Source organism: Vitis riparia, chromosome 7 (genome assembly GCF_004353265.1).
Source record: "Vitis riparia cultivar Riparia Gloire de Montpellier isolate 1030 chromosome 7, EGFV_Vit.rip_1.0, whole genome shotgun sequence".
In the NCBI taxonomy this organism is placed as follows: domain Eukaryota; kingdom Viridiplantae; phylum Streptophyta; class Magnoliopsida; order Vitales; family Vitaceae; genus Vitis; species Vitis riparia.
This window is the reverse complement of record NC_048437.1, coordinates 2,463,192-2,480,007: the sequence shown is the minus strand read 5'-3', so window position 1 is coordinate 2,480,007 and position 16,816 is coordinate 2,463,192. Positions and strand designations below refer to the sequence as shown.

Sequence of the window (16,816 nt, the reverse complement as noted above, 5' to 3'; positions counted from 1 at the left end):
GAATTCATGAACTCTAAATATTTAAAAAAATTTGAAATTAAATTAAATTTTAAATAAAAAAAATTTGTATTTTTCATTTTGTTTTAAATTTGTATCTTTTAATGCGATGTTTGTTATTTTGGTTGAATAAAAAAAATAAAATATTTGATTTTTTTAATTAAAAGTAATTTATTGATATCAATTAACATAATTAAAGTTAACATGTTACCAATTCATCTTATTATTTATTTATTTAGAAATTATATAAAAAAATATTCATAAAAAATACAACAACAAAAGAAATAATCACAATAATAATATGTTATAAATTTATTGTTTGACTAAACATTGAAAATATGAAAATATATATATATATATATATATATATATAAAATATAATAAAATATATTTAAAAGTTTATGTACTTTGCCAGCCTTGATTTCAAATATATATATATATATATATATATAACTATTTATTTAAAATCAAATTTATCCTTACAAATTTTAAAAACAATACAATTTTTTTTTTTGTTTTTTGTTTTAAAAATTTATTTATTTATTTATTTATTTTTTTACCAAACACTCTATTTTTTTTTTAAATTCTAAAAAATTGTTTTTTTGTTCTCAAATAATTTTTAATATAGGGGTTTTTTTTTTCAAAACGAGTGAAGGAAAATAGATAGCACGACGAGGTGAATTGAGAAGCAATTTTTTTGTATTTTTGAATTGTACAGTTTCCACAGAAAAGGCGCGAGGATCAATCGAGAGGGTGAGGGACAGAAAAAGAGAGATCGATGAGTTCAAAAGAGAGTTGCAGAAACGAGCTCCGAACTGCAATTTGTCAACTCAGCGACCGTTGCCTCTACTCTGCTGCCAAATGGTATCCGGTTACTTTCAAACCCTAACTCATTTACTAAATCCATTTCTCTGTTCTCGGTTGCCCATTAACGGAAGAAAAAACGGAAAAGAGAAACCATTTTTGTTAATCCTAAGCTGAGAAATGTTCTTATACAAGTCTTAATGGGAAGTTTAATTTTGAGGTTTGTTTGTGTTCGACCAAAAGGGGCGGAGCTGATTTTGGCTTTGATTTGATTTCTGTTTTCAGGGCAGCAGAGCAGTTGGTGGGGATCGAGCAGGATCCGGCCAAATTCACACCGTCGCACACCAGATTCCAGCTAGGTAGTTCCAGCATTCGCCGGAGATTTCGCACTAATGAGATTGCTTCCACACCAACCGCCGGCGTATCTTCCGTATCTACACCAGTGCTGGAGGAGGACGAAGCCATAGATGGTGATTTCTACCTTTTAGCTAAGTCGTACTTTGATTGCCGGGAGTATCGTAGGGCTGCTCATGTGCTTCGTGATCAGACTGGAAAGAAAGCCGTGTTCTTACGATGTTATGCTCTTTATCTGGTTCGCCTCACGCTTATTTGGTCATCTTTTTTGCTTCGAATTGGTCGTTCATTTACCGTTTCATGGTTTTGAACTTTGATTATGTTGTGCGTGTGGACGCTTTCTACCCTGGCAAGGGTAGGCATGGAGAAGGGGGAAGTTCCAGGTTTAATTCCATGTCATAGCAAAAAGAAAAAGGGAAAAAATATTACCTACAGAAAAATAAAAATAAATAAAAAAACCTAGTTTTTAATCATTAGGAATTATTTCTCCAGGATGTTGTTTGTAGATTATGAAAGTTAAATTGGTATGCTGGCAGTTTGAGTTTGGTTCGCACATTGGAGTGTCTGACACCTCAAATGTGCATAGGATGAGCCAATTATTGAGTTTGAATTATGGTGATTTCAAGAATGTAAGTTTAAGAGTTGAAAAGATCCAAAAGGACTTTTTGTGGGGGCAGGAGCTCTTAAGGAAAAACACTATCAGTCAATTGGTCTACAATTTGCAAACCCAAGAAAAAAATGGGAAGATCAACAACCTTCCATGTGTTATTTTTTATTAGTGCACTCATTTCTTCCATCATTGCTTCCATCATTTTTTCCTATGGGAAGATCAACAACCTCCCATGTGTTATTTTTTTATTAGTGCACTCATTTCTTCCATCAGTGCTTTCCTCTGGTTGTCATTTCTAAGTGCCTCATGGACAGTTTTTGGTGTCTCTATGGAATTTAGTTTTGAGACAAAGGCTTGGTAAGAAGGTGATGGTTTTTCAAGGGAAACAAAATGGCTCATGGGGTGTTGAGTACATTGTCCTTTTTCTTTCCTAAGGGCAATAGGCAAATCAAGATCATTAAGGCTAAGGAAATCATTGCCCTTTTTTTGTGCATCAAGATCAATAGAATTAGTACCTTTTTCTGGTTAAATGACTGGGACACGTGGAGTTTCTGGGGCCAGTTGCTTCCTCCTTGAATAGACCTTGAGTGGCACTTGAAGATCCTCCCCCTCTAAACTTTGCATATAGGATTCAAATCTGGGTAGCTCAGGGACAGCTTCTGGTGCAGTTTCTGAGGCATTCTCTAGGGCAATTGCTTGGGTATTTTCTGAAGTAACAGCTATAGAAAAATCTGGCATTACTGGTGCAGTGTTTGAGGCATTTTCTGGGGCTTTTTTTTTGGTATTTGCTGGAGTGACTGCTATGGAAAAATCTGATCCCTTAATTTGGACAGTTTTGGTGGAGTTCTCTAGGATAGGAAGAGTAGGTAGGCTAGAAAAGAATTCCTTATCTTCTGCAAAAGGCTCCCCCTGAAGATAAGGATTAGAAAAAAAAAGGTTGTTTTTCATTGAATGATACATCCATAGTGACAAAAAACCTTTTAGAAACACTTATAACTCCTTTTTGTTGGAGAATAACCAACAAAAATACATTTAAGGGCTCTTGGGTCAAGTTTAGTTCTTTGATGAGCATAGATATGTACAAAGGCCACACACCCAAAAATCCTTGGGGAAAGGTGGTTGAAACCATCAAATTTTGGAAAAAATCTAGAAAGTGTTTCAATAGAGCTAGAATAGTTAAGAATCCAAGAGGGTAGCCTATTTATGAGGTATGTAGTAGTTAGGACAACTTCTCCCCAAAATGACTTTGGAACATTCATTTGAAAAATCAAGGCTATAGTAATCTTCAATAGATGGCTATTTTTACATTTGGCTATCCCATTTTGTTGGGGAGTATCATTACAAGATGAATAATGTATGATTCCTTCTTTTTGGAGATAAGGTGTAAGGTATTGATTAAAATACTATTTTCTATTGTCTGACCTTATTCCTAAGACCTTGGCATAAAATTGAGTTTTTAGCATGTTATGAAAAATGGGAAGATTGTGTTAACCTCAAATTTTTGTTTCATGAGATATACCCAAGTAAATCAAGTACAATCATCAACAAACAAAACAAACCAACTTACTCCAGAAATGCTATGAATAGTAGGTCCCCAAACATCCGTATGAATCAAACTAAATGGAACAAAATGTTTCTTATTACTTAAAGGAAAAGACACTCGTGATGTTTAGCATACTCACAAACATCACAATGGAAGTTTTGAACATTTTGTTTTTCAAACATATTAGGAACTATTTTTTTTCAACAATAAAGAAGGTGGATGACCAAGACGAAAATGGGATAACCAAACTTGTTCCTCGGTTGGAGTATGATGTTTTGATAAATACGTATGAGGAGTAGGACATGTTGTGCCACTTTCAGCTTCAAGGAGAAACAGTCCCCCTTCTTCTGTAGCATGCCCAATCACTTTCCCTGTAAGAAGGTCATGAAAAGAATATTCAGATTGTGTAAAGTTGACTGAGCAATTTAGGTCCTTAGTAATTTGAGGAATAGACAACAAATTTACTGATAGTTTTGGAACATGTAAGACATTTCTTAATGTTAGAGAAGATGTTAAGAAGACATCTCCTGAACCAGCCACAGTTACTAAGGTACCATCAACAATTTTGATCTTTTGATTTCCCGTGCATGGAATGTAATTAGAAAAGACTTTTGAAGAATTGGTCATATGGTCTGAAGCCCCTGAATCAACGATTCAAGGGCTGGAAAACTGAATTTTAGAAGCACTCAAGGAGAAGGAATACTTACTTATTTGAGCAAAATGACTATATCCCTCAGGTTTTTCTAGCTTGGAAATGAATCTTTTAAGTTTGTCAATTTCCTCCATGTTGAGCTCATTTCTTGGCCAAAGCTTTCTTCTTGCTGTTTTCCTCCAATTTCAGCAAGGTTGGCTTGTGATTTATAGCCAGAATTAACCCCTTTACCCCCACTCCCCTTGAAGAAATTTAGGGGCTTGCCATGGAGCTTCCGGCATGTCTCCCTTGTGTGGCTATTTTTCTTGCAATAGCTGCACCATAAGGAGTCTTTCTCACTTGTTTTCTTCCCTTCATTTCAACCAGAGTTTGCAGCATTAGCCACAACACTTCCTTCATTTCCACTTGGTTTTGAGATGGCTAAAGAAGATCCATCCATGCTGTTTCCCTTTTCTAACATTATATTTCTCCTTTCTTTTTCTCCTCTAATTATTGCAAAGGCTTTGTTTAGAGATGGCAGTGGCTCTTTCCCAAGAATTTGGACTTGTACTTGATTCAATTCCACATTCAAACCTGCCAAGAAATCATACACCCTCTCTTGTTCAATGAACACTTGATGCATTGTTGCATCTATGCTGCACTTCATTCTTAAATTCTGATATTGATCAAGTTCAAGCCAAAGACTTCTAATAACATTGTAGTACTCAGTTACAAAAAGAATACCTTGTTTGGTGTTGTGAATCCTTATCTTTAGTTCATACATTTGGGTTGCATCCCTTACCTTAAAATAGGTATGACACACGGACTCCCAAATTTCCTTGGCTGTTGAGAGGAACATGCATGTACGGCTTATCTCTGGTTGCATAGAGTTCCAAAGCTATGACACGATTTGAGAGTTTTCTTCATCCCACACGACAAACCTTGGATCATCCTTACTCATAACAGGTCCAATGAGATGGCTTAACTTCCCTTTGCCCTTAATATAAGTCTTTACCAACTGTGACCATTCTAAGTAATTTCCCCCATTGAGTTTGAAGGATCCTACTATATTCTGGAATTTAGCAAGTGGTGTTGATTGTTGGATTGTGGTTGGGCTCGATATTGAAGAGTCAACCTTTGAAGTGTTTGACATTATGATGGGAAGAAGGGATATGAAGGTCAAAAAAATAGGGGCAATAAAGGCCTAATTTGAAGCAACGTTTCTAACAGAAGGTCAGAAACTAATGGGATATGATTTGAAAAAAAATCCTGACAATCAAGGCATGGGACATTGGAATGCTAGTGATTAGGCAAAGAAAATTCTAGCTCTGATACCATGTTCTCATTCAGATCTAGAACCTTTTTGTGAAATGCTTTCTTCTACCTTTTTTGTATAGGATTACATATTAATATATACAAAATAATTGTATAAAAATAGCCTAGGAAATAATGCCTACGATCATGCTATCAAAAATAAATAAGATAAGAGAAGAATGCTAAGAAAGGAAAAAATCCTAGGAGATTCTATGTATAACTATACAATTGTTACAGCTCATATGGGCTGAAAAAATATTTAATAATCTGCCACACAATTTGGCAGAATTTCCAACCGGCAGATTTTCCAACAATATATGTATATATATATATGTATGTATGTATGTATGTATGTATGTATGTATGTATCTATTGATAACCAAGGAATCCTTATGGTCAAGCTCCTTGTACTCTCCATGGAATATACTCTTTGTGTACTTTAGTATGTTTTCTTTGTATCTCTTTCTATGTATTTTCATTCTTATATATATATATATGGGTTTTGTATAAGATTACCAATCTATACCACTTGTGGTGGAGGCATGTGAAGTAGATTCTGAAGAGATGTTTAATCAATACTACCTGTGAGGAATATTCGGCGTGGGATGGAGTGGAAGAGCGATTCCGTAAAAGATTGGCCATGTGGAAGAGACAATACTTATGAAAGGGGGGGAGAGCAACTCTAATCCAAAGCACTTTGTCGAATCTCCCTATTTACTTTATGTCCTTGCTGAGGTTACCAAGTTCAGTTAGACGAAGACTAGAGCAAATCCAAAGGGACTTCCTTTGGGGTGGTGGCAACTTGGAGCGAAAACCACACTTAGTAAGATGGAAGGTGGCGTGCTTAAGTAAAAAGAAAGGGGGATTGGGGGTCAAATGTCTTTTCATTCTCAATAAGGCTCTCCTTTCCAAATGGAATTGGCGATTCGCAAATGAGAGAGGCTTTGTGGAATCAAGTGATTAGAAGAAAGTATGGGGAAGATAGAGGGGGTTGGAGCTCTCGGGAAGTGAGAGAGGCACATGGTGTGGGGCTTTGGAAAGGAATAAGGATGGATTGGGGGTTGGTGGGCGCTCGAATCTCTTTTAGAGTTGGCAATGGGAGGAGGGTGAGCTTTTGGAGGGATAGATGGTGTGGGGACTCCCCTTGTGTGAGTCTTTTCCTTCCCTCTTTGCTTTGTCTACTAAAAAGGAAGCTTGGGTGGTGGATGTTTGGGATCCCTTGGCCGAGGGGGGTTGGGGGGTTGGAGCCCCTATTTTTCAAGAGCTCTAAATGATTGGGAGGTGGAGGAGGCGGAAAGATTTTTGGAGCATCTTCATGGGAAGAGAGTGCTTGGAGATGTAGAGGATATGGTGGTTTGGACCGAAACAAAGAGCGGCAAATTTTTGGTAAAGTCTCTTTACCTTGCTCTAGAAGCGGATTGCCCTGTTTTGTTTCCTTCTAGCTGTATATGGAATGGGTGGGTACAACCCAAAATCAGTTTCTTCGCGTGGGAGGCTGCATGGGGTAAAACTTTAAACCTAGACCTTGTTCAGAAAAGAGGATGGTCCTTGGCAAATAGATGCTTTATGTGTCTTGAGAATGAGGAGACCATAGATCATTTGCTTCTTCACTGCTAAAAAACAAGGGCCTTATGGGAGTTACTCTTTACCTTGGTTGGGTCTTGGGTGTTGCCTTCTTCAGTTAGAGAGACTCTTCTTAACTGGCATGGTTCATTTGTGGGCAAAAAGCGCAAGAAGGTGTGGAGAGCTACTCTTCTTCATATATTTTGAACGGTGTGGAAGACGAGAAATAGATTGGCATTTAAGGATGATGAGTTTGTCAAAGGACAGCTTTGCTGTCCACACTTCTTTCCTTATTTTAGCCCACAATTCTTTCCTCATTTTAGCCCACAATTCTTTCCTTATTTCTCCATTTATTATTCTGTACAGTTAGCATATATTATTTGACAGATTATAGTTTACATGTATAGGGCTAGAATCATGCGGGGATTTATTTACTTTTATTTGCTTTCCATGTATAGCATCTTTGTAAAGTCTATATATAATATACAAAACTCAAGGCTAAGGTATTCGGCCATTCACATAATATTTTGACAGAGTTGTCAATCCAAAGATTGAAATATTCCTTTCTTTTCTTTCTTTAGTTTGAGGCTAAGTTGTTTATAGTTGAATGCCCTCTAACTATGGTTAATTTTATTGATTGGTTGGGATCCTTTTAAGATTGTTTTTGGGCTAGGTGCTTTTTTGGGTCTCTTTGTAACGCCCAAGCATTTTCTTTTAAGGGTAATTTAGGAAATTACTAATAATAATTAATTTAGTTAATTAATTAATTTAATAAAAAGGAAGAAGGGTAAAAGGGTAATTTTACGAATAAATACCCTAGGTATAAATTAGAAATTTTATTCTTTCCATTCTTTTCTGAATAGAGTTCCTGTTCGCAGAATTCCAGAGAACGTAGGTTGGAGTCAGATTTCAGGGTTGAAGAACAGATCTCTATAGGTAAGAATCTAACCCCTAGTTTAATATTTTAGATTCATTGATTAATTTCAAACACATTAGATATATTTTTTTGGAAAACCCCAAATCTAGATTAGGGTTAGATTATTTTTTTAAATTCGTTTTAATATCAAAAAAAAAAAAATCCTTGGAAAGTTTTGATTTTAGGTTAGGGTTAATTTTATTAAAAAAAAAAAAAAAAAAAAAATCCTTGGAAAGTTTTGATTTTAGGTTAGGGTTAATTTTATTAAAAAAAAAAAAAAAAAACAAAAACAAAAACAAAGGGGGCGTACGCGTGCTGTGCTGGAAGCAGAGAGAAAAAAAAAAAAAAAAAAAACAAGAGAACGCCGCGTGTCCACAGCACTGGAAGGAAAAAAAAAAAAAAAAACAAAACAAAAACAAAAGGGGCGTACGCGTGCTGTGCTGGAAGTTAAAAAAAAAAAAAAAAAAAAAAAAAAAAAAAAAAAAAAAAAAAAAAAAAAACTTACTTTTTGGTTTGGTGTACCCGAGAGTCATGAATGGCTTTTGAATTGTTTAATAATAATAATAATAATAATAATAATAATAATAATAATAATAATAATTAGTTTTAGATTAATAAATAAGATAATAGTAATAATGATTTTTTTTTTTTGGTAATAAATAGAATGAGAGATTTAGCAATATATATATATATATATATATATATATATATATATATATATATATATATTATATATATAGAATTTTATAATGAAATAAAATTGTAATTTAATTAAATTAGTAATGTGTTATTAGAAACAAATTGGGAATTTATTAATTATAATTAAATAAGGAATAGAGTAATTAAATTATTACTTTGTTAATAAAAAAAATATTAATCTTAACATTTAGAAATTTTAGGATTATCAGATTTATATTTTGAGGTAAATAGTAATAGTGGTCTTTTTATTGTGTTAGGTGAGGAGTAGACTTTTCAGGGTTATTTTTCCTTCAAGGTCTTTGCATATTTTGAGGTAAGGGAAGTTAATGCAATATTTATAAAATTCAATTATTTTATATATTATTTTGAATTGTGGAAAAGAAAATGATATTTGGTTACCATGCATGGATCAAACTGTTTTGCACTAAATATTATGTTGGAATATTTTGTTTTATTTATGACACAAAATATGGAGATATTATGTTGTGTAAATTTGAATACTTGAACAAAAACATCACTCTGGTTTATTTGGCCCTTGTCAACGGGATATAATAGTTGACTATTCGGCCATGTCAACGGGATATAATAGTTGACCTTTACATTTCTTGGTGGGAATGTAATTGATTTGGACCCCAGCCTCTAGGGGTTTGGTTAGAGGTTACTAGTACTAGTAGTGTTTGTTTCCTTCCACCAGGAACAATTTGAGGCTAGCCACCCATTTGAAAAGTCCCACCTAACTGGGCATTTGATATTTGATAACCAGAGTAATGAAAATGGAATGGATTTGATTGAATCTTATATGAAAGTGTTTGAATTTGATATGAAAATGGTTGGTTGAATTTTGAATATATTAGTATCTTTGAAACTCTGATATTTGATGAGAAAAAAAATATATATATCTCCTATTTGAAATGAAAATATTTGATCCATGAATTGCATTAATATTCCTTATTGGGCTGTGAGCTCATTCCCAATTGTTGAAAATTTTTCAGGTACTCTTAGTTCGGGTGAGGAGTGATGGCTAGGCTGAGGAATAGTCATCATTAGAATTTGACTTAGGATTTTATGTTGGATTTTGTTTTAACTATTAGTTATGTTCATTTGGATCATTTGATATTTGGAAGTTATTTGGAAATTGAATTTGAGGATTTTAGATTTTGTTCTGCTACTCTGAACAGGTATTTGGTAATTGGTAACATCCAGTTACAATATGATTGTTTGGGTCAGATTATACTTTAAGCCTTCGGGTTTGAGGTGTGAAATGACCGTCACGCCCTTGGAGTGGGTCTTGGGGCGTGACACTCTTTCTTTTTCTTTAGCCTTTTTGGTGGTGGTGTTTAGGTTTGTATACCTTGCATAGTTCTGTATACCTTGAGTCGCTTTTTTGGCGTCTCTTTTTAATGAATTATCTTTACCTATCAAAAAAAAAATACTACCTGTGAGGATTGATATTGTTGCTAGAAGAGACATGAGGTAGTGCAACTGGTGGATTTGAAATTTAGTTTTGGGAAGAAAAAAAAAATGTCTCGATGCCATTTGTGATATCATACTGTGTATGTCCAACCATCAGTTGATTGTAGCATTGTCCTTGGGCCCAAGTTGAAAGCTATACTATATGTACATAGTTGCTGTTCTCTTTTCAGTCTTTAAAACAAATATTTTCAGTAATTTCTGATACAAAATGGTTTTTGTATCTTCACACAACCAAACATTGTGATGTAATTTGGTTAGGTCTGGTTCACGGGTAATTCATGCGCTTGTATTGACTGCTGACCTGAGAAACTTAGGTGTGAAACTAACCAAGAGTTCTCTGTTGATCATATGTCATCAGGTTAATGGGATCATTATATCTGGTAGAATTGTTTCAAGTGTAATGAGTCAATTCCACTTTAGTGTAAGCATATTTCATTGAAGTTCTAATACATGAACTGGATGTAGCTTAGATTTTGGGTTGTACCACATCTATCCACCATTCTTTCCCTTCTCTGGCTTTAAATATTGTTTCCTTATTTTACCTCTCCTTTTAAAATTATAATTTTTCCAGAGTGCAGGCAAATTGATTAATGAATTGGAACTGATTCATTTACTTCAGACACCATTCCATTACATGAATGACTTTCATTAAAGTGGTGGCCTTCTAAATATTGGGGATGCCAATTACTCGTTGGACCTACTAATGATTGGAGTTATAGTTCTGTTCACACGCATACACTGCTGATACATGATGTCACTCCTTACAGAAATACTTTAACATTGTCCAATGCATTTTAGTCTGGTGTACTGATCTGATATTGATTCAGTTGAGGTTATGTATTGACACAGCTCTCACTTTCCAAAAGTTCTATTTAATAATTTTTCGATTTTTAATTGCTTCATGTAGGCTGGAGAGAAGCGCAAAGAAGAAGAGATGATAGAACTTGAGGGACCTTTGGGTAAGAGTGATGCTGTGAACCATGAACTGGTTTATCTTGAGAGGGAGTTGTCAATGCTCTGCAAAAATGGCACTGTTGATCCCTTTGGACTGTATTTATATGGACTTGTGCTCAACAAGAAAGGCAGTGAAAATATTGCCCGTACAGTACTAGTGGAGTCAGTGAATAGCTACCCCTGGAACTGGAATGCTTGGACGGAGCTGCAGTCCTTATGCACTACAATTGACATTTTGAATAGCCTTAATCTCAATTATCATTGGATGAAAGACTTCTTCCTTGCCAATGCTTACCAAGAACTCAGGATGCACAATGAATCCTTGGGAAAATATGAATATTTACAAGGCACTTTTAGTTTCAGTAACTACATTCAAGCTCAGATTGCAAAAGCCCAGTACAGTCTGAGGGAATTTGAACAAGTAGAAGTAATATTTGAAGAGCTTTTAAGGAATGATCCTTATCGAGTTGAAGACATGGATATGTATTCCAATGTGCTATATGCAAAGGAGTGTTTCTCCACTTTAAGTTACCTTGCTCACAGGGTATTCTTGACTGATAAATACAGACCTGAGTCTTGTTTCATTATTGGGAACTATTACAGTTTGAAGGGGCAGCATGAGAAGTCAGTTGTGTATTTTAGGAGGGCACTCAAATTGAACAAAAATTACTTATCTGCTTGGACACTCATGGGTCATGAGTATGTTGAGATGAAGAACACTCCAGCTGCTGTTGATGCCTATCGAAGGGCTGTAGATATAAATCCGTGTGATTATAGAGCCTGGTATGGGTTGGGACAAGCATATGAGATGATGGGCATGCCCTATTATGCTCTTCATTACTTTCGAAAATCAGTTTTCCTGCAGCCAAATGATTCTCGGTTATGGATTGCCATGGGTCAGTGCTATGAAACCGACCAGCTTCAAATGCTTGAGGATGCCATCAAGTGTTACAAAAGGGCAGCAAATTGTAATGACACTGAGGCAATAGCTCTGCACCAGATAGCAAAGCTAAGTAAGGATCTGAAGCGTTCTGAAGAAGCTGCATTTTACTACAAAAAAGATTTGGAGAGGATGGAAGCTGAAGAGAGGGAAGGGCCAAATTTGGTTGAAGCTCTGCTTTTTCTTGCTACTTACTACAAATCCCAGAAGAGATTTGAAGAAGCAGAGATCTATTGCACCCGTCTTCTTGATTACACTGGCCCAGTGAGTTTCTCTTTTAAACCTTTTTTCCATGTGTTGTTTACATAAAAAGATTAATTACCCATTTTACAAATTTCATGACTAACGATTGACAGTGAAAACTTTACCTCAGCTCTATTGACCTTTTGTGTTCTGCAGGAGAAGGAAACTGCAAAGAGTTTACTCCGGGGAATGAGAAAAGCACAATCTGGTTTCTCTTCTATTGATATTGAGCATTTGCCCCCCTGATACTACCTTCATGTGATAGTGGTATAAAAATCTTTGAAGCAGGTATGACCTAACCTAGTTTCTGCCTTTGGAAATTAGTGATGAAAAGCTTGGGATAGGCCAACTACTAAGTAAGAGCATGTTGTGGACTTCAATGCTGCAGACAATTTTTTACCTCTTTTGTGTGTTTTTTATTTATTTATTTATATATATATATATATATATGTTTTCAACAGGTCAATTATCTAAACTATCTTACTAGTCACATGATAGTGTCCCAACATTGGTGTTTTTCCTCAATATGGATAGAATTTATTTATATTTATTTAGAAAGAAAATGGATATCACCTTTCTAACTTACTTTTTTATGAGAATTAAGTATTAAGAAATATTTTGGTGCCAATGCCATGTGACTGCATAGCATTCCTTGTTTAAATTCTGGATTTGATAACTGTAAATTCTTTCCTTTCCATATTTGTTATTGTGTTTTATTACATACTAGCTATTGAGGCACACACACACGATGCATGTGCAATGCAATAAATTTGTAATATTGCAAGTAATTGTAAAATAATATACATATCAAATTGAAAATGTATTTAGTTACAACTTTATCAATATTTTTTCTGAACATCTTCAACATATCTAAATCAATAGCAATACAAAAACACATAAGTTGGTATTTTAATTAAACTACTTGGATACATTATCATAAAATAAATATGTAAAACATATTTTTATCAATAAGAACAATATGTGTTGCCTTCTATTGTTTTTAATTTTATATAAAATCTCGTATTTTTTGCTCCATGCTTTTTTTTTTTTTTTTTTTGTCTCAAGATGTTTTAAAAAGTGTATATAAAATTTTCTAATTGTGATATATTCCAAATAACAGATAATGAGATGAAATGAACCACAATTAAAAAATGTACCTCTTTAATGTAAAATTATTGTCTTTCACATTTTTCCTTCTTGAAATGGAGTTTGAGAATAATAGTGTAAAAGTATAAAATCAGTTACAATGTAATTGTGAGGTAGTAAATGTACCTGGTTATGAAGTTGACATTCCATAGTCTATATGATGAGTGTTTTAGATAGTCTTTTTCTATGCAGAAATAATTGAATTATTAATTCATATATACATTTAAATAAAAAAAACCATCTATAAAATGAGAAGATACAATATCACAATAGAAAAAGACTCCAAAGACGATTTATCATTTATAAGCCACATTAAAAAAATATTCTTTGATAGATACATATCATAGTCAAGGCATATCATATAACAAAGAAATAGTAATCCCGATGTAATATAAAAATTTAAAAATATCATGAATCATAAATGAAGCTTGATGAGTTGTAGAAATTATACCAACTTTTATATATATATACATGCACATTTAAAGGTGGCGAATGTAGTACACCAGAACTACCTTTTTATTTGTTTTACTAGTATTTGCTTAATCATTATTGATAAGGTTTTGCAATTAACTTTGACACCACACTTAGGTATATATAATTGAAATTGCTTCAATTAACGATATTTCAGTTAGTACATGAATGTAAATTTTGAAACATAATATTTGTAAATTATATAAGAAGTATCATACTTCAAACCTTGTGATCATTATTGTTCTAGTATCCTTTTCAATGTTCCATGATTTACATCAATCTTAATATTCATTATTAAGCTAAGAGTATGGGAATCAAAATAAAAAGTAAGCAAAGTTATCAATACATCCATTATGTGCACAAATGTAAATATCATATTCAAATAAGTAGGAAAAAAATATTATTTTACCTTTTCTTTAATCTTCCCAAATATAAAGTTTTATTGTATAGGTTAAACATGCCCATAATGAATTTAAAAGCATAGGATAACTAATAGTAAAAGAATATAATACTTGTTTGTGTGCAATAATTATTACTAATCTTGAAATAAAAATTTCATCATAGATCACGTTTCTTGTGAATGGCCCATCCTTTCCTTATTGTTTTCATTATAGATTACAATTCTTGTGAATGTCCTATCTTTTCCATCTTGTTTTCTTTTTTTAACCATAATTTTTGTTGTTTTTTTTATAAATCACTCTTAATAAAGCCATGCCTACGATTGGAACCTATTCTTATAGGTAAATTTCAACATGGGGTATTGTTTATCCTTGTGACTTGTTAATTGTGAGTACAAAGCTTATATGAACTAGGAATTGCATTCTTGTCAGCTCAAGTGGAAGTTTTATGTCTTTTGAAGCCTTTATAGAAATTCTTAGTAAGAATGTCTACTTCTAACAAATTGATTGGGTAAAATTTCACAATCAAGTAGATCATTGTAATGATCATGACACAACAATCTGGTACCATTACATAATCCAATCTTTGGCTCATTGTTGCCTAGCAACATAAGAGGTTTCCCTTTTTTTAATGTCAATTTATGTGGTGGTAACCTTCCAACTAACATTGAAATAAGAATTATTGTGGAGGAAAAAAGGGTATTCATTGGGAGATGCTTTATCATAGTCAAACATAAAGTCATTGAGTCAAAGATTATAAGGATGATTTTCTTAATCTAAAGAGTAAGGATAACTTGCATTTTGCCTTCTATTTACCCCCATTGTCAAAGTCAACCAAAGGCTAATCCACTTTTTTCTTTAGCTAATCTCATAGTTGTGACTAAAATATCTTACTTTTAATCTTATTGGGTAATAATAAAAAATTATTTATTAATCCAAAGAAAAAAAATCTTCCATATCTTTTTCAGATTAAATCTTATTTTTATTTTTGATAAAATTGAAGTTGAAGTCAAAATTATATTTTTTTAAAAATAATAATTTAACTTTGAAAACGAATCCAAACAGGATTGATATTTTTTTTTTAAAATTTGATGGGTCCACCTATTGATTTTTAAATCATATAATGAATTGATGATTTTAATTTAATAATAGTGAGATTGAATTTATAATAAGCTAGTACAACATTAGAAATGCAGATAACACAGCAAGCAACAGACATGTCTCTATTCCTAATACTAAAAATCTCTTTTTGCAGGGAGGGGGCTTGGGTTCATTTTCTTAATGGGCAACACATTCTCCATCATGAGGTCAAATCACACTCTCTCCCACCTCCCCACCCCTTCTTTTTTCCTTTTTCCTTTTTCCCTTGATTCACTCTCTCTCTCTCTCTCTCTATCTCTCATTCCTGAGTTCTATGATTCCCTCTGTCAATTCTTTATCTTGCTCCTAGTTATATATATGTATGTACATATATACGTATATTTGACCTTTAACCAAACCCAATAATGCTTAAGCCATTTCTTCTACTTCCCAATTACAGTCGCAAACAACCTTTTACTGTAGAGGAAAGGAACATCTTTGTTTAAAATTTTATGTATAGAGATTCAGCTCCATCACTTAGTGCAGCCTTAAGGTTTTAACATCCAGTCATTTTGCAGATCAATCCATCTCTGCCACTAAGGCTTAATATTTCTTATATGTCAAAGGTTGGCCAAGTATGAACTCACCCTCACATTTATAAATTAATTTTTTGTTTCAATTAAGTACTGGTGAGTAATATACCATTGGACTATGTAACCTCTATGGAATGATGTAGAGTTTGAGTGGAGGTATTGTTGTATTTGATTACTCTTGCAATAAAAAAAGTGGGGGGTCTCCTCTTTTTGATAGAGAACAAGGGGGTTGAGGCATGGGAAAAGCTAGGACCATGGGTTCAGTGGTCATAATTCTCTCCATACGAGAGAGATAAAGAGGGCAGAGAGACATGAAGCCTCTGACAAATGACACGAAATACATTGGATTTGAGTACTCTATTCTTTCTTTCAACACCAACACCCAACATCAATCATCATACCCTCCTCCTTGCTCTTCCCTCTGACTCTCCACCACCACCATCAGTACTCCCTTATCATCCACCACCACCACCACCACTATCATCATCTCCACATAGAAGAAGAAGATCATCAAGAACCACAAACCCCATCAGCCACACACCGCAACAAGAAGAGGAAGGAGGGTGTTCCATCACCCACACCACTACAAGGAGGGTGTACTTATGAGAAAATTAACCTTGGTCTTTTTTTGAGTATCGAAGAGTCTTGTGCTTCTTCTTCTTCCTCTCCATCATCAGAGGCTCCATCAACTATTTCTTTTCTCCAGGGGAATCAAGCATCTCAGTCCGATTATTTGCTAGATCCAAGAAAATTACAGCATGCTTAAGAAGCTTTTCGGCTATCTGGGTTTTTTCATTTTTCACTTATTAAATGTAATGGTTTGCTTTGGTATGTCTTTTTTGACTTGAATTTTGGTGTCCTTGGTCTTAAACTGACTGCAGAAAAAGAAGAAACCTGATAATGGCATGTGGGTATTGTGTTTTTTTAGTTCAGAACACCAACAATCATTATTCATTCACTTTGCAAATAATGAAAGCCGGATAGGGTTTTGATATTCTCATGGCTAGCTTTAAACATTTCAGTCTGTCATGCTACTTCATCATCAATTTCCCTAGCTGTGATTTATTCTTATCTGTAAAAATATGTT

The 16,816-nt window shown here is 33.9% G+C and overlaps 1 protein-coding gene across 2 annotated transcripts; it reads left to right on the top strand.

Annotated features, from left to right (window-relative positions):
* Positions 1 to 695: 695 nt before the first annotated feature.
* Positions 696 to 16,725, top strand: LOC117919429 (anaphase-promoting complex subunit 8-like). 2 transcript variants are annotated; one of them, XM_034836633.1, is made up of 5 exons: positions 696 to 861; positions 1,087 to 1,393; positions 10,812 to 12,062; positions 12,198 to 12,329; positions 15,312 to 16,725. In XM_034836633.1, the coding sequence occupies exons 1-4, from the start codon at positions 776 to 778 to the stop codon at positions 12,285 to 12,287; spliced, it is 1,734 nt and encodes a 577-aa protein (XP_034692524.1). In that variant the 5' UTR covers positions 696 to 775; the 3' UTR covers positions 12,288 to 12,329; positions 15,312 to 16,725. The 2 variants fall into 2 exon arrangements, with proteins under 2 accessions (XP_034692524.1, XP_034692523.1); XM_034836632.1 differs by lacking the exon at positions 15,312 to 16,725 and having other exon boundaries at positions 12,198 to 12,669.
* The last annotated feature ends 91 nt before the right edge of the window (positions 16,726 to 16,816 follow it).

What these genes read in the sequence shown, in the direction of transcription:
- LOC117919429 (XM_034836633.1), top strand. Translation starts at nt 776, where the DNA reads ATGAGTTCAAAAGAGAGTTGCAGAAACGAGCTCCGAACTGCAATTTGT. An exon ending in GATGTTATGCTCTTTATCTG is followed by an intron (nt 1,394 to 10,811) that starts GTTCGCCTCACG and finishes TGCTTCATGTAG; the next exon opens with GCTGGAGAGAAGCGCAAAGA. An exon ending in TTCTTGATTACACTGGCCCA is followed by an intron (nt 12,063 to 12,197) that starts GTGAGTTTCTCT and finishes TGTGTTCTGCAG; the next exon opens with GAGAAGGAAACTGCAAAGAG.